The sequence below is a fragment of the Acomys russatus genome, chromosome 2 (assembly GCF_903995435.1).
Source record: "Acomys russatus chromosome 2, mAcoRus1.1, whole genome shotgun sequence".
In the NCBI taxonomy this organism is placed as follows: domain Eukaryota; kingdom Metazoa; phylum Chordata; class Mammalia; order Rodentia; family Muridae; genus Acomys; species Acomys russatus.
Window position 1 is genome coordinate 35,505,410 of NC_067138.1, and position 18,817 is coordinate 35,524,226.

At 41.0% G+C, this 18,817-nt stretch overlaps 2 protein-coding genes across 5 annotated transcripts in view; one reads left to right on the forward strand and one right to left on the reverse strand.

Moving 5' to 3' along the window:
* The first annotated feature begins 883 nt into the window (after positions 1–883).
* Positions 884–11,548, forward strand: Ccne2 (cyclin E2). Of its 4 annotated transcripts, none has more exons than XM_051160218.1 (12): positions 884–985; positions 1,830–1,869; positions 1,967–2,066; positions 2,148–2,201; positions 2,913–3,064; positions 3,752–3,887; positions 5,864–6,010; positions 7,567–7,662; positions 8,002–8,136; positions 9,751–9,862; positions 10,511–10,668; positions 11,384–11,548. In XM_051160218.1, the coding sequence occupies exons 2-12, from the start codon at positions 1,856–1,858 to the stop codon at positions 11,495–11,497; spliced, it is 1,218 nt and encodes a 405-aa protein (XP_051016175.1). In that variant the 5' UTR covers positions 884–985; positions 1,830–1,855; the 3' UTR covers positions 11,498–11,548. The 4 variants fall into 4 exon arrangements, with proteins under 4 accessions (XP_051016175.1, XP_051016190.1, XP_051016182.1 ...); XM_051160233.1 differs by having other exon boundaries at positions 886–985; positions 1,970–2,066; XM_051160225.1 differs by having other exon boundaries at positions 926–1,008.
* A 1,160-nt stretch (positions 11,549–12,708) lies between these two features.
* The window catches only part of Ints8 (integrator complex subunit 8), a 60,567-nt gene continuing 54,458 nt past the window's right edge, over positions 12,709–18,817 (reverse strand). The window contains exons 24-27 of the mRNA XM_051160252.1: positions 17,770–17,843; positions 17,629–17,693; positions 17,234–17,277; positions 12,709–12,923 (exon numbers count right to left, since the gene is read on the reverse strand). Coding sequence (XP_051016209.1) covers positions 12,807–12,923; positions 17,234–17,277; positions 17,629–17,693; positions 17,770–17,843 — 300 coding nt within the window. The 3' untranslated portion in view covers positions 12,709–12,806. The remainder of the gene's footprint in view (positions 12,924–17,233; positions 17,278–17,628; positions 17,694–17,769; positions 17,844–18,817) is intronic.

Below are 18,817 nucleotides of genomic sequence, written 5' to 3' on the forward strand. Positions count from 1 at the left end.
CGCAGGCGGGCGGCTCTCCCGCGCAGGCGGTTCGCGCGGGCTCCGCAGGGCGCGCTGGCGGCGGGGCGGGGCGGGCGCGCACGTGGTCCCGGCCGTCCTGCCCTCCGGCCGGGTCCCCAAAAGACCCCCGCCACTCGTGCGGATGGAGAGGGCGCCCGCTTCAGCCCCGAGAGGTGGTTAGCGCCCAGAACGGGAGCGTGGCCTGAAGGGCAGGGCGCAAGGGCAGGACTTTTCCCGCGCGGCGGCCTCGATGAGGGAGCCGCAGGCAGCAGCGGAGTAGCCGCTACACTCGTACCTCATCCTCCCGGGGCTCAGGCGCCTTCTTGTGCGCGGCCGCCCTACGCCCCGCGGAAGGCGCCGGCTCCGCACGTGGCGGGCCGCGCGCTCCGGCGTGTTTACATTCCGCGGCCGCTCCACGTTGTGCCGCCGTCCTCTCTTGCCATTGGCCGGCTCCTCGGCCGCAGCCTCGCTCCTCCCGCAGGGGCGGGCCCTCGGGCTCCCGCTCCCGCGTCGCTGAGAGGACATGAGTTCCCCCCCTCCCCCGAGGCCTGGGCGGGACCGCGTCGCCACCCCCACATCCCTGAAATGTGGAGCTGAACCCTGCCTGACACCTCGAGATCCAAGAGCTATCGGGGGGGGCGGGGGGGGTAGGAGTGAACCGGAGGGCGTGCGGGATTCTGGCGGGGAGCCGGCACGGGGGAGGAGCCTCCGGCTGCAGCCGCCGCGCGCGCAGGTGAAGCGCCGAGCGGGGCGGAGGAGCACGGTCCGGGAGGGCAGCCGTGCGGCCGGTCGGTCCGCGCCCGCGCGCACTGAGGGCAGGGCAGGGCGCGGCGCGCGCGGGCGAGCTGGGCGGGCGCGGGCGGGGGAGGGGAAGGCGCCGTCCGAGGTGTCAGTCTGCGGCGCATGCGTGCGGGGCGGGCCGGGCCAGGCCTATATATTGAGTTGGCGCCGGCGCCAGCTGAGCCGAGCTGTAGAGGGTCTGGCGGTGAGGAGGTGTTCGGGACAGGGGTATGCGGGAGGGAAAAGGAACCTTGTCTGGCCGTAGCCATGGGAGAGGAAAAACAGGGGAGAGGAGGGGACGAAAACTAGGAGGCTGGGATTAAGGGGTCCCCTGAGCTCGGTCCCTGTCAGGATCCTTGTCAGGAGGCCAGGGGATGGAGAGTCTTCCCCAAATGAGAGGCCACGGGAAAGCTTTTCTGGGAGCTTCTCTGTTCACCTTCATTTGGGGAAGGTCTCCGGCGCGAGAGGATGGAGCTGTGGATACCCTTACGGAGGACAAATGCTTGAGCAGTTTCCTCTAATTCCCCATTTTTTATTCTGGAATTGGGGTCCCGTCAACCCTGCAAGCGGCGCTGCCCGCGGGTGGGGCTGGGAAGGAGGGAAAGGAGCCGGGAGGACGTGACACCAGCCTTGGTTCCCTCCACCCCCTACTTCCCTGCCGCTGCCGCTCTCCAAATTGGCGCGGAACCGGCTTCTTTACAGCCCGCTCTTGGAGGCTCGACCAGGCGCCTGGCGGGCCGCGTCCAGGACGTGCCTTTCCCCCCCTGGTTGTACCGGGAAGTGCATGGATGGCCCCGAAGGTCATCTAAGGGGTGCTAGGGTACTTAGCAAATTCCCGAACGCACTCACTTTCCGAGTGTACATTGTTGAGGAAATGAAGACATGTATGTAAAATTACGGAGATAATGTATTTCACAAGACAGGCTCGTGCTTTTCTAAAGGCTCAGGCCACCTTCTGGTGACATTGTTAACTTCTGAATCAATTTTAATTGGAACTTGAATATGGATGACTATGTCCCTGATTTTGGTTTTTCTTCTCCCCCATTTAGAGGTTTCATAGGCCTCAAAGAAGAGAATGTCGAGACGCAGGTACACTGTTAAGTCTTGCAGACATGTTTCAAAATTAGCTGCTGCCTTTGAAGTACATGACTTACTAATTAAACTTCCTTTCTAAAATTCTTCACAGTAGCCGTTTACAAGCTAAGCAACAGCATGCCCAACCCAACCAGCCAGACTCTCCGCAAGAAGCACAGATAATTCAGGCCAAGAAGAGAAAAACAGCACAGGTGACTTAAGGAAAATGAGGAAGGAAGGGAGGAAATTCCTTGCTGGGATTTTAGTTTACAATGCTCTTTTCTGTTTTCCAGGATGTCAAAAAAAGGGACGAGGAGATGACCAAGAAGCATCAGTATGAGATTAGGGTAATGCAGAACTGGACTGGGTGGGCTGGGAAGAAAAGGCCGGAATCGTGTTACTGCCATACTGTGGGAAGAGTCTACGGATCTTAGAGGCTAGCAGGAAGAAGGCTCATATATGTCTGAATCCTACAGCTGCAGTGTGGTTGGCCTAGAAGCAGCTGGTTCCTTTTTATAAATCCTCCCTCTAGAAGCTGGCTGGTGGACCAGGGCCCGCCTATATACTGCTCTTTGTTCACTTTCAGACTGCAGTGAAGGGTCCTAATAGCTACTGATTGGCATAAAAAGGATGTGAGATCACTGACAGCCTGGCACCCAGGCTTTGGTGCTACTCCTTCCTATGGACTCACTTGGAGATGGTAATTCTTTGAAAAAGATCCTCTAAGTGACTCCACTTGAGTGAGTTTTTGCATTTAAGTATTCTCAAGTATTAGAAAAAGAGCTATTTTTTAAAAAAAGCATCCTTGATAAAATTTCTAGATGCAACTACTTTTTTAAGAATTATTTTACATTACAAATGCAATCATTATTTCAGTATTTAATGTCTTTTGTAAGCAGGATTTGTTATCTACTTTATGAAGACTAACGTGAATTGTATGGCTTTAATTTTTAAATATGAATATCAAATCGGTTACCATTTGAAGATGCAGAACAAAAGCCACAGTTTCTTGATGCACTAATATAATAGGTTTTCCTCTTTCTGCTTACAAATGACAGAATTGTTGGCCACCTGTGCTGTCTGGAGGAATCAGTCCTTGTATTATCATTGAAACACCTCATAAAGAAATAGAAACAAGTGACTTCTCTAGATTTACAAATTACAGATTTAAAAATCTTTTTATTAATCCCTCACCTCTGCCAGATTTAAGGTAAGAAATTTCACTAACTTTATACTAAAGGTTAAAATAGTGATTTTAAAATAATGCCTTGTATTTTCTTTTGACTTCATTATAAAATACTTACGTTACTGAGAAGCAAGCCATGTTCTACATGAGACAGTACTATTTGCGAGTGATAGGGAGTGATACATTTAAGACTCAGACTCTCTTAATTTGCTGTTAAGTGCTTCTAGATATAGCAGAGCTGTACTGCTTTTTAAGTGTAGCTTAAATTTTGCCTAATTAAAATGGGAACAATCTTAAATGGACAGGAGTTTTCAATTGACTTATCAATCTACTTATTCCTTACCAAACTTACTATCAATTATGACTAAGAGGTACAGCTTATAGAAATCATTATGTAGTAATGACATTTGACTTGAATAAGCGAATTAATGGAGTCACATACTTAAATAAATCATCACTATGCCTGATACTTTGTTCCACCTATCTTAAACCATAACTTTTATAAATTACAAGAAAATGGGATTATATAGCACTCCTGATATTTACCAGTTAGGTGGAAGTCTTTCTGGTTGGCTCCAAGAGCTACTTTCCATTTGTAACTGCAAGTTGGAGGAGGATATTTGAAACATGGATTTATGCTATTGTAAGCAGAGCTTGTATAGATCACAAAATATAAACTATGTGCTCTTCTTCCCCCCGCCCCTCATGTAGCTGGGGATGTTCACAGGAAGTTTGGCAAAACATGTTACAAAAGGAAAGCAGATATGTGCATGACAAACATTTTGAAGTTCTGCATTCAGACCTGGAACCACAGATGAGGTCAATACTGTTAGACTGGCTTTTAGAGGTATGTTCTAAAAATAGAAATTTCCTTTGTGTCTATGATAGAAAAATATTTATATGGGATGTGTACTTCCAGAGTATTCTGTCCATTACCAGAGTAATGTGGCACCTTAAGTAGAATATGACTTGATTTTTTTTCCCCCTGGTGCTGGGGATTGAACGCAAAGTGTTATGTGTGCTAGACCAGCACTGAGCTACAAGCCCAGACCAACTACCTTTTTTAAAAGTAAAATCAGGAGTTAGTGAGCATAGCTCAATGGTAGTGTGTCCTCAGTACCAAAGCAAAGAGCAGAGTCCTAAGAACACATCTTTGATACAACCCAAACCCAACTGAGAAGTCTCTATGTGTTAGGATACCCTGCGGCTCTGAGCCCTCTAAACCCATTTAGCTTCCTTCATAATGTATTCCTGTTCCTTTCAGAAATACACTATGCCTTTGGGTGTGGTGGTGTATGCCTGTAATCCACAAAGGCTGAGGCAGGAAGATCAAGTTGAGGTCATATGGACTACTAGTGAAACCTGGCCTCAAAATAGGAAAACATACCATACCATTGACTTAAAGGAGTATCAGTAATCTGTGCATTTTTTCTTATTTAGGTCCATTCCCTTTCTCTGTATTATTGTAAATTCCTCAAATTATTGCTGAGGAAATGATTACTTAATGTTAAACTGATATTTTGCCAAACATGGATATTTGCTTTTGTCTGATGGGAGATGATGAGTTGAGGCAGGAGATCTACAAGTTTCAAGCAAGCCAGAGTAGGTTATGGTGATACTGCCTCAATATAAAATAAGGGGCAGGTGGGCAGGGTGGCTTAGTGGCAAAATGCTTGCCTATATTGGCAGGAGGGTATAGAATCATTCTAAGGGAGGAAAACTGTAGGTGGGCCTTTTGGCAGTAACATTTGGTAGATATCATAAATGTTTCCAGGACTATATGAAATAAGGTTGTTATCAGGTCATTGCCCTTAAAGATTATCATAGAAAGGAAACAAAGTTTGCCTTTTTTCTTTTAGGGGATTTGAAAATCGAACATAAGGTCTGTTTCTGAACATCTAATGATAATGGCATCAATGTAGTTAGAATTATGTTAACTAAAAGTTTTTACTTTGTCTAAGAATGTAAAAAAAAGAAAAGTTCGTTGTTCACAAACTCCTAAAATGCCTGTAACCTCAGCACTTGGCAGGCAGAGGCAGGTGGATCGATGTAAGTTCGAAGCCAGCCTGGGCTACAAAGTGAGTCCAGGGCAGCCAAGGCTGCGTAGAGAAACCCTGTCTTGGAAACAAACAACTCCTAAAATGTTAACACATGGAAAGATGTCTCTTTGAAATACAACATCTATTCCTGGTTTTCAGAGTTTACTTTTTATTATGTGTAAATATAAGTGCAGGTGCCCAGGGAGACCAGAAGGGGGCACCAGATCTCCTAGCACTGAGATTATTAGCAATAGCTAGCTGCTTAGACTCCAGTACTAGGAACCAGTAAAAGCTCTTTGCTACTGAGCCATTCTCTAGGCGTCATATTCCTGATTTTAAAACAGTGTAAGATAGGAACAGAGTAGTTCTTTAATATACTTAGTGTTTACTTCAAACTCATTATTCCTGTCTTTTCCAAAGAGGAGATAATAGCACCTGTTTCATGGAGTAACTCTGAAAATTAAATTTTGCTGTAAGTGTGACAATAGCGAAACATGTGGGCAATTCCCTCTAAGCCAAAAACATGGGAAGATTTTATCACCAATGCCTCCAGTAAAATATGAAAAAAAAAAAAAAAAAAAAAACTGATGGGAAAAACTAATAAAACTAGGAGATGGAGGGTAATAGGCTCATCCTATCAGTACATGCTAATCCCTCTCTTATGTAAATATTGGCATCCTAAAAAAACAAAATTTAGCTTCAAAATAGTTCATAATCTGGTATAACAAAGATGACTTTCTTTGGATTAATTCTGGAGATAATATTTGAATATTTGTTTCTTCAGGTATGTGAAGTATACACGCTTCATAGGGAGACATTTTACCTTGCCCAGGACTTTTTTGACAGATTTATGTTGACACAAAAGGATGTAAATAAAAATATGCTTCAACTCATTGGGATCACCTCACTGTTCATTGCTTCCAAACTTGAGGTAAGTTCTTACATTTCATCCAGATATATTGACTGTAAACATAGTTTTTAGATGACACATTCATCCGAGGACACTATAATTTTCTGGACTGAGGCACACATCTTTAATCCCAGCACTTAGGGAGGCAGAAGCAAGCAGATCTTTGTAAGTTTGAGAGTTTGAAGCCAGCCTGGACTACAAGAGTCCAGGAAAGACACAGAGAAACTGTCTCAGAAAAAGGGGGCGGGGCTTGTTTTCTTCATTACAGTGAGGATAGAAAAAGAACTGATCATAGGTCCTTATTTTAGTCTACATTAGTCTCTAGTAGTAGAATGCTTATTTCACCAGATAGAAACTTTAAGTGTTGTTACATAATTATATAGCACCTGAGACCAAAAGAATGGTCTTTAAAACCTAAACATATGAAAGAAATGTTACGTTGGGTAAGAATAATGGTCTGTCCAGCCTAATACTTTCTTGTCTAATGTTGGTATCAAGTTAGGAGAAAACTCATTGCCTCAAACTTTCAAAAGTATGTAATTACCGTCATTTTAACACACAGTTGGCTATTACCAATGCTCTTACAAGCTGGTATCATTTTGAGGGATTATGAACACATTAATATCCTATGTATTTTTTTCCAAGTGTATCTTTAGAGTTTTATAAGTTATCTCCTAGTTCTGAAACATGTGGCATATCAGTTTTCAGTGGCCTGTCCTGTTTCAGACATCTATATTGAAATCATTAGGTTTCTTGACTTGCCCACCTCTACGGGGGATTGAGCCCAGGGCCTTGTTCTTTGGCAAGCGCTTTGACAAGGTCTCAGGATGCTGCAGCCTCTGCTTAGCCTGGCACCTGATACATAAACCATGTTGATGTCAAACTTACAGACCTGCCTGCTTCTACCTCTTGAATGCTGGGATTAAAAGTATGTGCTACCATACCTGGCCTTGCTTTGTATTTTAAAATACATACAGGTGCTACTAAAGCAAGCATTAGCCCAGTATTTTTTGATAAATGTACTTTTGTGCTAAGATAATGTGCTTAGTTTCTAGACCTTACTTTTGTTTTTGAGATGTTCTGAGTGGCCCAAGCTGTCTTCAAACTCACTCTGCAGGTAGAAAATGACCTTGATCTTCCTGCCTCCATCCCCCGAGTGATAGGATTACAGGCCTAAGTGAAGTGCTATAGCTTCCTACACATCAGACAAGCACTCAGCCAAATGAGCTACTTCCCCAGCCCTAGCCCTGCTTGTAGTCTTGTTCTTTTATGACCACCAGACTAGACACTATTAAAGAAAGTTATTGTTTCTTGCTTAATTGAAAAAAAAAAAAAAAAAACAGATTAAGATAGTCATTGTTTATTAACTAAAAGACAAGGTCAACTCTAGAAAAACAAACCTTGAAAATCAGTACAGGAGCTAGCCACAGATAACTACATACAAAAAAAATCTTAGATATATGATTTTGATTTAATCACGTTGTGAAGCTGTCCTTAAAACTGAAGCCTAACTATAGTCTATATAGTTTTTTGTTTTTATTTAAACTGTGATTAATAAAAAACTCTCTAAATTAAAGGAAATCTACGCTCCCAAACTCCAGGAGTTTGCGTATGTCACTGATGGTGCTTGCAGTGAAGTAGATATCTTAAAGATGGAACTCTCTATATTAAAGGTAATAATGTCTTTTCTTAGTTGCCTCTTTGTGTTATAGTAATTAAGAGTGAGCCTCAGATATAACAAAGAGCCAACAGTACATTTGGTTCTTAGGGGACTTACATGGTATAAAACGTATCCTCTGACCTCCACATGTAAGTCACGGCAGGTGCCCCTGCCAAGCTGAGGTTTTAGTCTGAGCACACAATTCTAAAAGGCTAATGCAGCAAAAGGACGGCACTGGTTGATGGTTGGTAAGGAAGTTACTTAACCTCTAGCCTCCACTATGTACATAATGCAGTACATAGAACACATATATATGCTGTAATTAATGGGCATTTTAAATTTTCATTGACAGGCTTTAAAATGGGAACTTTGTCCGGTAACAGTCATCTCCTGGCTGAATCTTTTTCTCCAAGTTGATGCTGTTAAAGATGTTCCTAAGGTTCTTCTACCTCAATATTCTCAGGAGACGTTCATCCAGATAGCTCAGGTACTGACCCTGTTACTCACCATACACTAGCTAATATTCTTGTTGGTCACAGATTTGTTTAGTATACATATCATGTCCTGAACTATGTAACAAAATGGCATACTGAGCTAAATCTTAGTTGATAAGAAACACTTTTGACCCATAAAATTCTGTTCCCAGTATTTACATTGCTTAATAATTCTAGAAAAGAAAAATCTTAAACTTTTATGAGTATTTCCATTTTTTTAAGATTTGGGATTAGCATTACTATAAATGGGGAGAAATGCTTTCACCTAGTCGTCTTTAGGCTCCCCAGTCCCACCCTACCCCAGGCAGAGTCCTGGCTGTCCTAGAACTCATGTAGACTAGGCTGGCTCTTAACAATGATCAGCTTGCTGCTGCCTCCTGAATGATGGGATTAAAGCGTTTACCTTTATGCCTGGCCTGCTGTTCTTTAATTCTCCTAGGCCAAACATATTCTAACTAAAGAGGTTAAGGATCCCATTCTTTGCAATGTAAGTAAGATCTAAAGGCTGCAAATTCTACCATACATAAATAGAAAGAAAACGTTCAGTTTTATTCTATGTAGGATGTGAAATTGGCATTTGGTGATAAATATTAAGTCATGTGGATTAGAACTGGTGTTCTAAGTATGCAAATCTACAAAGATGTAGATATTTCTAGTATTCTTTTGTTGAATATCCCTATTCCAAAACTGAAAATGCTACATGGTCACAAAGAACAGTCAACTAAAAATACTCTATAAAATTGAGTCTATACAGGGCTGGAGAGCACTGGCTGTCCTTTGAGAGGTTCTGAGTTCAATTCCCAGCAACCACATGGTAGCTCACAACCATCTATGAGATCTGATGCCCTCTTCTGGCCTGCAGGTATACATTCAGGCAGAGCACTGTATATACATAATAATAAATAAATAAAATCTTTTAAAAAATTGAGTATATATGTATATAAGGTGTACGTGAGTTAAGTTCTGACATCAGATCTCATATACATGCAAATACTTCAAAACCCAAAACCATCCAGATTCCAAAACACTTGTCTCATGCATTATTTAAAGATTGCTCAGTCTGTGGTAGCATTTCATTTGCAACTCCTCCAGTTTGCACCACCACCTTGCCTGATGAGAACAAACACTAAGTTTTATTCACTGAACAGGGGTCACCTTAAACCTCTGAAATCTAGCCTTATGTCTCATTCCAAGGGCTTTCCCAGTCCTTGCATTACCAAGATTATACCACTTAACTATCTAGTTGCTAAGAATGTTGCATTCTAGTCTGTCCAGTTTACTGTGTCCTTTTTTTAAAAAGTATAACTTTCTGGATTTAAAAGAAGCTTAAGTAGTGGTGCTCCAAATTCTAAAGGCCATTTATAATGTAACTAGGCTATTCTAGCTTTCCTTGCTCTCCACTGCCTACCTTGGTTAGGGAAGGAAGGTGTTCCTTTCTTATTTCATACTAAGTGTTATCTACTCACCAATTTAGAAGCCTTCACTAGTTTTTTCCAGTCTAGATGAAGTGCCCACCCGCCCTTCTAATACTATTTTAGAGTTACCTATAAAGTAGGGACATAATTCGGTTCTCTTAAGTGACTTACACTTTCGTTTTTCCATGTTAGCTTTTAGATCTGTGTATTTTAGCCATCGACTCATTAGAATTCCAATACAGAATTCTGGCTGCTGCTGCCTTATGCCATTTTACCTCCATTGAAGTGGTTAAGAAAGCCTCAGGTAAGACTCTTTTGTTGACTTTTTACCTGTTCACAATTTTTAATGGAACTACAGGAACATTATTACCTTATCAAACACAGTTTCAACAATTTAGTGATTTTTGTTAGTATCTTGAAATACAGCCAAGTGAAATTTAAGTATCTTTGATTCAAAGCACAATTCTACTTTGTATGAATAGGCACTGGTTAATAAGCTCAGAAGTGGGCCTGCGAAGACGGCTCAGTAGTTAAGAACACATACTGCTCTTGGAGAAAACACAGGTTTGGTTCGTAGCCCCCATATCAAATAGCTTACAGTCACCTGCAACTCTAGATCCAGGGCACCTCACACCCTTTTCTGATCTCTGTGGGCATTTGTGTACATGTACACACACTCACAAACATAATTGTAAATCTTTAAAACAAACAAAAAAAATCCTCAAGAGAGTCAGATGAGTGGCACAGCCCTGTAATCCTAGCACTTCCCCAGGAGAGAAGCCAACCTGGGCTACAGAATAAGTCTTGAGAAAACTATCAATTCTTTTCAGTTTTAAAGTCATGTAAAAAACATAATTTAATAAATATGTCATTTCCTTGAGTTTTTAAATGTTCTACACTAGGCATATTAAGGTAATTGCTGGTGTGTAACTTACTAACTTTTTAAATCTAGGTTTGGAATGGGATGACATCTCAGAATGTGTAGACTGGATGGTGCCCTTTGTCAGTGTAATAAAGAGTGTAAGTCCAGTGAAGCTGAAGACTTTTAAGAAGATTCCTATGGAAGACAGACACAATATCCAGACACACACAAATTATTTGGCTTTGCTGGTATGTTTTTTTGTTGGTTTGTTTTTGATTGTGAATTTTCCCTTAAGTCCTGAAACTGATGGAGATGATACTGTGCATTACAACTTAAGACAGTTATATAATGTGCTAAGGGGAAGGTGATAGGCATGATTTTTAAAAGATTTATTTTATGTATATGAGTACACTGTCTTCATGTACACCGGAAGAGGGCATCAGATCTTATTACAGATGGTTGTGAGCCACCATGTGGTTGCTAGGAATTGAACTCAGGATGTCTGGAAGAGCAGCTAGTGCTATTAACCTCTCTAGCCCTAGGCACGATGATTTTAAAATAATAAAGGAGATAATGTAGTACTAGGGAAGCTGAGGCTGGAGTGTCAGGCTGGCCTGGGCCACACAAGAAGGGAGACCCTGTCTCAAGAAAAATACTACTGAAGCAGCTGAAAATATAGACGAGCAGTCCAGACAAGAAATTAGGAACACATATTTGTTGTTTTGAAACACATTCTTTCTGGAATAGCTATGTAGACCAGGTTGGCCTCAGTTCTAGAGATCTGCCTGCTTCTGTTTCCCATGAGCTGAGATCAAAGGTGTGCAGCACCACCACCCAGCTAAGACAGAGACTCTTAATTTAGGCTTAAATAGTTTTAAACAAGTAGACAGAAGTCTGATTTTACCTTACAATATGATTGTTTTGTCCTAACTTAATTATTGAATAATTTCTTCACATGTACAGAATGAAGTAAACTATGTCAACACCTTCAGGAAAGGCGGGCAGTTGTCACCAGTGTGTAATGGAGGCATCATGACACCACCAAAGAGTACTGAAAAACCACCAGTAAAGTACTGAAGCTAACAACAAATTGGAATTGAGCAAATACTGGGTAGAATTTCATTGAGTTAAGTTTTACAGGAAAGTAGTGCTATGGTCCTTGCCTACTAAGGAGTTACACTGCCATTCTTTTACTTGACTTTGGCACTAAATGCCCAGGGAGCCCCGGGAGCCCCGGGTTCAATTGCCAGCACTACAAAAGAACAAAACAAACTTCAAAAAAATTGGCACTAAAGAAATTTCCTATAGTGGCTATTTGAAAGAAGACTTGTTTACAAAGGTGCTATCACTCCCAAGGATAGTGGGATGGAAGCCAGCAATGATTAATGCTATAGTAATTGTTTCTGTGTGTTACTGTGTTTCTCTTTATGAACCAGGAACTTTATCATTGGAATATGGACTAGACTAGTGCTACCTTAAAGGATACATTAGCTGACACAACTTTGAATCTAGATTTTAGATTCTTAAATTCCTATACTTGTGAATGGTGCAATTTGTTTTTTGAAAATAGAATTTAAGCTTATTTACAAAGACTGTTTTGTAATAAAGTGACTAAGCTGTTTGTAACAAACAATGACAAACTTGAAATTTTACAAATGGTGAAGTTCAATGTGTCTTTAAGTCCTTTGTTTGCCTTGCCATATTTCTTAATCAGTAAGGCCCTGAACCAAATGCTTAAACTGCTCTAAACAATGGGAGAACCAAAGAAATTATAAACAAGATAAATGCTTCGGCTTCTACTCTAGGGTTTTCCTTGATAGAAAGTTTCCTTTGTAATCTTTTTGTGTATCACAATTTGGGTAAACTATATAAGAAAGTCACTTTATTACACTGAGTACTTTTTAAAATGTAGTAACTGAGGTTTTATGTTTGCAAAACTGGCAGTCTGTTTTTAAGCCCCGTATTATGAGATGAGGACCATGTTAACATGGTAAAACTTAATGTGTGACCTAAACTTCTATTTTCTTATGGCAAAAAAATATTAAATGTATACTGACTCCTAGAAATCTATTTATTTAAACTTGCTGTATATAGAATAGGTACTTATACATTAAATATTTCAAGCTAGCCTTTGAAAAGGAAATTTGGGCCTAAAGGAAAAAAAATGTATCAGATTACCAGACAAATGAACCTTTTCTCTCTTTGAAGAAATTGTAAACTATTGTTAAGGTATGAAGTTTTTTCTAACCCTGAGCTTAATTGTTTTTGTTTTTGTATTTTGGTCTGAAATGAAAACACCACTAAATTGTACATATATGTATTATATATATTGTTTACTTTTAGTCCATTGTTTAAAAAATAAAAGTTTAAAAAATTAACTAACTGCTTAAAAGTAAAGTTTTGCCATTGCTTGTAGAAACTTCTTTTTCCTTCTCTGTGCTGCCAGCTGTAGTACTTCTTCAGGGTTGCTTGCATTCAATTCTGTTTGACCAATGGCTTTGATCTTAAAACAGAAAGGTATGTTAGACGTTTGGTTGAAAAACATTTGTCTTCCTACTAGTATACATAAGTCAAAGTTAAACGGGCCGGGTATGGTGGTGCATGCCTTTAATTCCAGCACTTGGGAGGCAGAGGCAGGTGGATCTCTGAGTTGGAGGCCAGCTTGGTCTTACAGAGTGGGAGTGAGTCCAGGACAGCCAAGGCTACAGAGAAACCCTGTCTCAAAAGCAAAACAAAAGAATAAATAAATCGAATTATTAAATTTAAGTGCTACAGAGAAAATTAACATTAACTATTGATTTATAATTTATAGTTTTATCTGCTTATATGATTGTGTTCAAAATAATCTGTTTTTAGTAACTTGACATCTTTTTATAGTTAAACTAAGACTCCAACAGAATAGTTTGAAAAACATCAAAATCATGTTTCATAAACATGCAAAATAGCTAAGTGCTCAGCAGTACAAAGTGTACTATGGCTCAACTTTTCATAATTAAAAAGAAGCACCATGACCTACTAAATATTCATAGTGGCTTTCTGCTGTGGAGTATTTAATGGAAACTAAATATGGGACCTAAGAGTCTAGTTTTGGTTTTTCGAGACAGGGTTTCTCTGTGTAGCCTTGGCTGTCCTGGACTCGCTCTGTAGACCAAGCCGGCCTTGAACTCACCTGCCTCTGCCTCCCAAGTCCTGGGATTAAAGACATGCACCACCACCGCCCGGCTAAGAATCTAGTTTTAAATTTGAGTTTCTGACCTCAGTCAAAACCTCGTAGCTCACAGAGATCATCTGCCTCTCCCTCTTGAATGCTACGATTAAATGTGTACACCATCACACCTGTCCCTCCCTGCCATATTATTTAGTGCAGTATTTCAAGACTGTATCTTGAAAGTTGTGATTAGAATAGGACTTGCTGGATCAAGGAATGCATGTGAGCAAAGTAGGGTGATATCATCTTTAAACATGATATGTCAGATCACTAGTTCAAAGTCCAAAGTGTAAGAATTGGAAAAGAATGCCAGGTATTTGAGAGACATCATACACCTCACGTGAAAGGGTTATAAGGAACAATGGGGCTGAAGGAGCAGCTCATCAGTCTGTCCCTAGCTCTGAAACTAAAACAACCAAGGGTGAGCAAATGAAAGCCCAAAGAGTGAGTCTGGAAAATGAATTTAAGGATAAGCAGGAGCTAGCTACAAGCACAGAACTACAGTTAGGGGGGAGGGGGGGGGGGAATGAATAGAAAGGTCATTGATCCAATGAAGAAGCCACAGGTAAATAGTAAACAGAAGGGTTGAAAAGCACTCACTGGGTTTTGCATTTGTTAACCTTTGAAAGGGTAGTAACAGCAAAAATTAACTGTATAGAGTGGGAAATTTTAAAGCCTAGAGGGACCAGACGTGGCCAGAGGTAAAGCACAGTCAAGAGGGCTGACATCAAGGGTGAACTCTGTTATAGGCTACAGAAGTTAACTAGAATGCCAGAGGGGACAGAATCAAAAACATCAAAACTTGCCTTCATCAAGAGCAGTATACCTTCTTACTATCTCAAGAGTGGGTTTATATATTTAATTTTTAAAAATATTTATTTATTGTATATGAGTGCTTTATCTGCAGAAGAGGGCATCAGATCATATTACATTATAGATGGATGTGAGCCACCATATGGGTGCTAGGAATTGAACTCAGTGCTCCTAACCTCTTGAGCCATCTCTCCAGCCCCCAAGAGTGAGTTTAATGAGTAGGATACAGTGACCTTCAAGGTGAAAAGTAACTAGAAAACAGGATGTCACCTGGTTTACAATTATTAAGTCTACAATTAAGGCTAATCCCCATAAAGCCAGTGGGTTGGTCTATTTTCTAATCTATTCCAAGCAAACAAGAGCCAAGGAAATTATTAAAAATGCAAAATGTACAAACTAGGAACTTAACAGGAAAAGTCTAAAATAAATAGCAAACAAAAAGAATGTTTAGGCTAGTAAGACACAATGAAAAGGCCTGAGGAAATTGGTTAACAATGGACTTTGGTTTGTTAGTGGCAAGTCTTTATGGTTAGGGCTCCCCCCCCCCCCATACAGAAAGTGAAGACACAAAATCCAAATCTTAATTTCCAGCAGTCAACTAATTTGGTTACCACACTTGGCTCACTATCAGACAACCTAGAAAACTTAAAAAGTTTTGTCTGACTATCAGTGCTGCTGAGCACAGACTGTCCTTGTGCTTCTAGGTGAGGAGGAGTGGAAGGGGGTTGGAAGGAGCTGGCTAATGAGGGGCTCTCAAACTCAATTTTCAGAAGCAAGGAAATCTGAAAAGGCTATGGGCATAATAGGTTATAGTAGTAATAAGACAACATAAAACACCTGAGAATAAGAACAGTGTAAAGGAAGTAGAACTGGCTGAGGGAGGCCTCTACATTGTGGGGATAAAGGATAAACACCTACTTCTCAGTGCATGTAGAAGAACCAGGATGTGAAATGAGACAGTAAGGATATGTAGGTAGAGCCTTTAAAGGAGGTGTATTGAAAATAATTTGGGGGTAGGGGCAGAGGGAGAGATGTGGTGGTACACACCTTTATTCCTAGCATTTAAGAGGCAGAGGCAGAAGATTCTGTTTGAGGCCAGCTTGGTCTCTATAGTGAGTTCAAGGCCAGCTAGGGCTCAAAAGATCAAAAACATCTAGTGGTTAAGATTGTCCAGGAGACTCTATAACCACCACTTTACTAAATCAGCATATTTCCTAACTACATTTTAATATTTGTCCTTATACCCAATCAAACCTGAACTGGGTTCAGTCAGGTATTCCGTACCACCATAAAGGCTAGCCACAACAGCACACACACCTATCTGCAGTTTTAGCCTGTCCCTATGGAGAGATGGGAGGTGAAGACAGAATTCCCAGAAGCCCGCAGACCCCACTAGTCTGATGCCCCTAGCAATGAACGAAAGACCCTGTCTCAGGGTAGAATGCAAGGATCAACACTCAGGGCTGTCCTCTTGACTGCCTTGACATGTGCACCATGGCACATGCATGCCCACATTTAAATACTCCAAACACAATATACACATACCATTTAAAGAGGGAAGAAAATGGGAGAATGTATGGCATTCCAAGGTGGCTAACTTCACATGAAATCCCCCCACATCTTTTAAAGGGTATTTAATAATAGTCATACTTTCTTCCGTGTGGGAAAGAATAAGCCTTGTCACAGGTGGGAGCAGTCTTGGCGGGCTTTACCCTTGGGGCACCCCATGAATACCTTGTGACAGACTGAGTGGAGCCATCCTGGGTCTGGAATTCAGGAAACAGACCTGGGAACCCCACCTGGACTATTGTCTTTCTAATTGACCCTCACCGGGAGAAGGAGACAGTCCTTCCCAAGTGACTCAGGGAGTTGGGGAAGAGAGAACAAAGTCAGCTGGGCAGGAGAGCGCAGGGAGAGCAGCGGACCGGCTAGAACAACACGCAGGCCAGAGAGACACCTAAGGACCCGTCCCGTGGAACGGCTACCGGAAGGTTCACTCTTTTGTCCCTTTAACCTTTTTCCTTCTTGTATAAGCTAGTTGGGTTGTATAATAAAGTTTTATTGTAAAGAAACAGATCCAACACTTCCAAGTATGTCTTAAAAGCACTAAGAACACACACTTTTTGTTTGATTTTTTGTTTTTGTTTTTTGAGACAGGGTTTCTCTGTGTAGCCTTGGCTGTCCTGGACTCACTTTGTAGACCAGGCTGGCCTCGAACTCACAGTGATCCGCCAGCCTCTGCCTCCGAGTACTGGGATTAAAGGTGTGCACCACCACACCCTGCAAAACAGATGCTTTTATGAATGAGTGAAAGCAAAAAATATCTACAGTAATAGTAATTTTCCATATGCTGGGCAAGTAATAATGAGGAATGCTTTTATTGAAGTTAGCAAAAGAGAAAAGCAAATCAGTAAACCGCTGTAAGGCTCCTGTGAGATGAAAGAACATTTGAACATTTAGAACACAGATATAAAATGTTCTAATATTTTAAACTCAACATCACAAGTGAATCCTATAACTAAATTTGGTCATTAAATGGCCAAACAAGATCTTTGCTCTCCCAGTGTGGTGGCATACACCTTTAATCCCAGCACTTTGGGAGGCAGAGGAAGGCGAATCACTGCATTTGAGGCCAACCTGGTCTACAATGTAAGTCTAAGACAGCCAGGGCTACACAGAAACCCTATATCAAAAACAAACAAACCAACAAAAAAGATCTTTACCCGATGGTACAAATCTACATTGTCTAATATTCTGCAAACAACATTGAAGAAAGGCATAAGGCAACTTACTGCAATTTGTCTTTTGTCAGTCTCTCCTCTTTTATGATGAAGATCTAAATGTATCAGTTAAGAATAAGAAAATTGATTGTTATGTCATGATAGGAGCTCAACAGTTTGACAATGGTAAAGTAGTTTCAGCAAGAAAAAGTACTTGCTGCCAAGTCTGATGGCGCGCGTTCAAGACGTATATGGCAGAAGAAAATTAACTTCAATGTTGTCCTTCATATGATTCACACACACAAACAAAATCATATATAATGATTTTTTAAAAATTCTGTACTGTTTCTATTTTAGCTAGGAAAATGTTCTATGAAAAACTTCTTTAAAAAGACATGAACTAAAAAAAAAAAAAAAAAAAAAAGACATGAACTGCTGTGATATCACATGCTCTGGTGGAAGGATACAAGTCAGGTACTCCAAGATCGTGACGTCCCAAATGTAATCATAGTAGGAGTCCATAGCGTCATGGCTGCAAAACAGAATCTTATCACCTCTTATGCAAAAAAGCTTCAGCCTTATGTTTTTAAAGGGGGAAAAAAAGGTACCTGTTTTGTTCCTGCAATGACTTGAAGGCTGTTTTGTAGTCAATTTCTCGGAGGAACTGACATAAAATTGCCACCTACATAAACAAATATTTTAAAAGTTAACCATGACCCTTCCTGGCTTGTGAGGGTAATCTTTATTTTTTCCTATTTATTTATCTTATTCTATGTCTACAGATGTTTTGTCTACATGTACATCTGAGCACTTGTGCTGCAACCTGCAGAGGCCAGAAGAGGACATGCGATCCCCCAGACTGGAGTTCCAGGTGGTTGTGAGCTGACACATGGGTACCAAGTAAAACTCTCCAGCCACTCAAGTATATTTTTAGGAAGACTTAGTCTGCTCTTATTTCAGAATACCATTTAATTTTCACTTCAAAACCCGTTACCTAACATATTTGTGTCTTATTTGGCCATAAATTAATTTATCAGTGACCTAAATCACAATGTTTAGATCTTTCTTCATTTGAATGAGAACCTGAAGGTGAAAACTGCCAAGCAAATGTCCTAGCATTCAAGGACATATATACATGGAATTGTACCTTTAAAAGCTGGCAATAAGCCATGACTTTAATATCAGCACTTGGGAGGCAGAGGTAGGAGGATCTCTGAGTTTGAGGCCAGCCTGGTCTACAAAGCCAGTCCAAGACAGTCAAGGCTACACAGAGAGAAAGTTTGTCTTGAAAAAATCCAAGACAGGGGTTGGAGGTCCTGAGATCAATTCCCAGCAACTACAAGGTGGCTCACAACCATCTTTAATGAAATCTCATGCCCCATTCTGGCATGTAGGTGTACATTCAGACAGAACATTGTATACATAATGAGTCTTAAAAAAAAAAAAAAAATCCAAGACAAAAACAAGGCTGACAGATAAGGTCATTTTTGTTTTGTTTGTTTGTTTTTTGGTTTTTCGAGACAGGGTTTCTCTGTGTAGCCTTGGCCATCCTGGACTCACTTTGTAGACCAGGCTGGCCTCGAACTCACATCGATCCGCCTGCCTCTGCCTCCCGTGTGCTGGGATTAAAGGCGTGCGCCACCACGCCCGGCGATA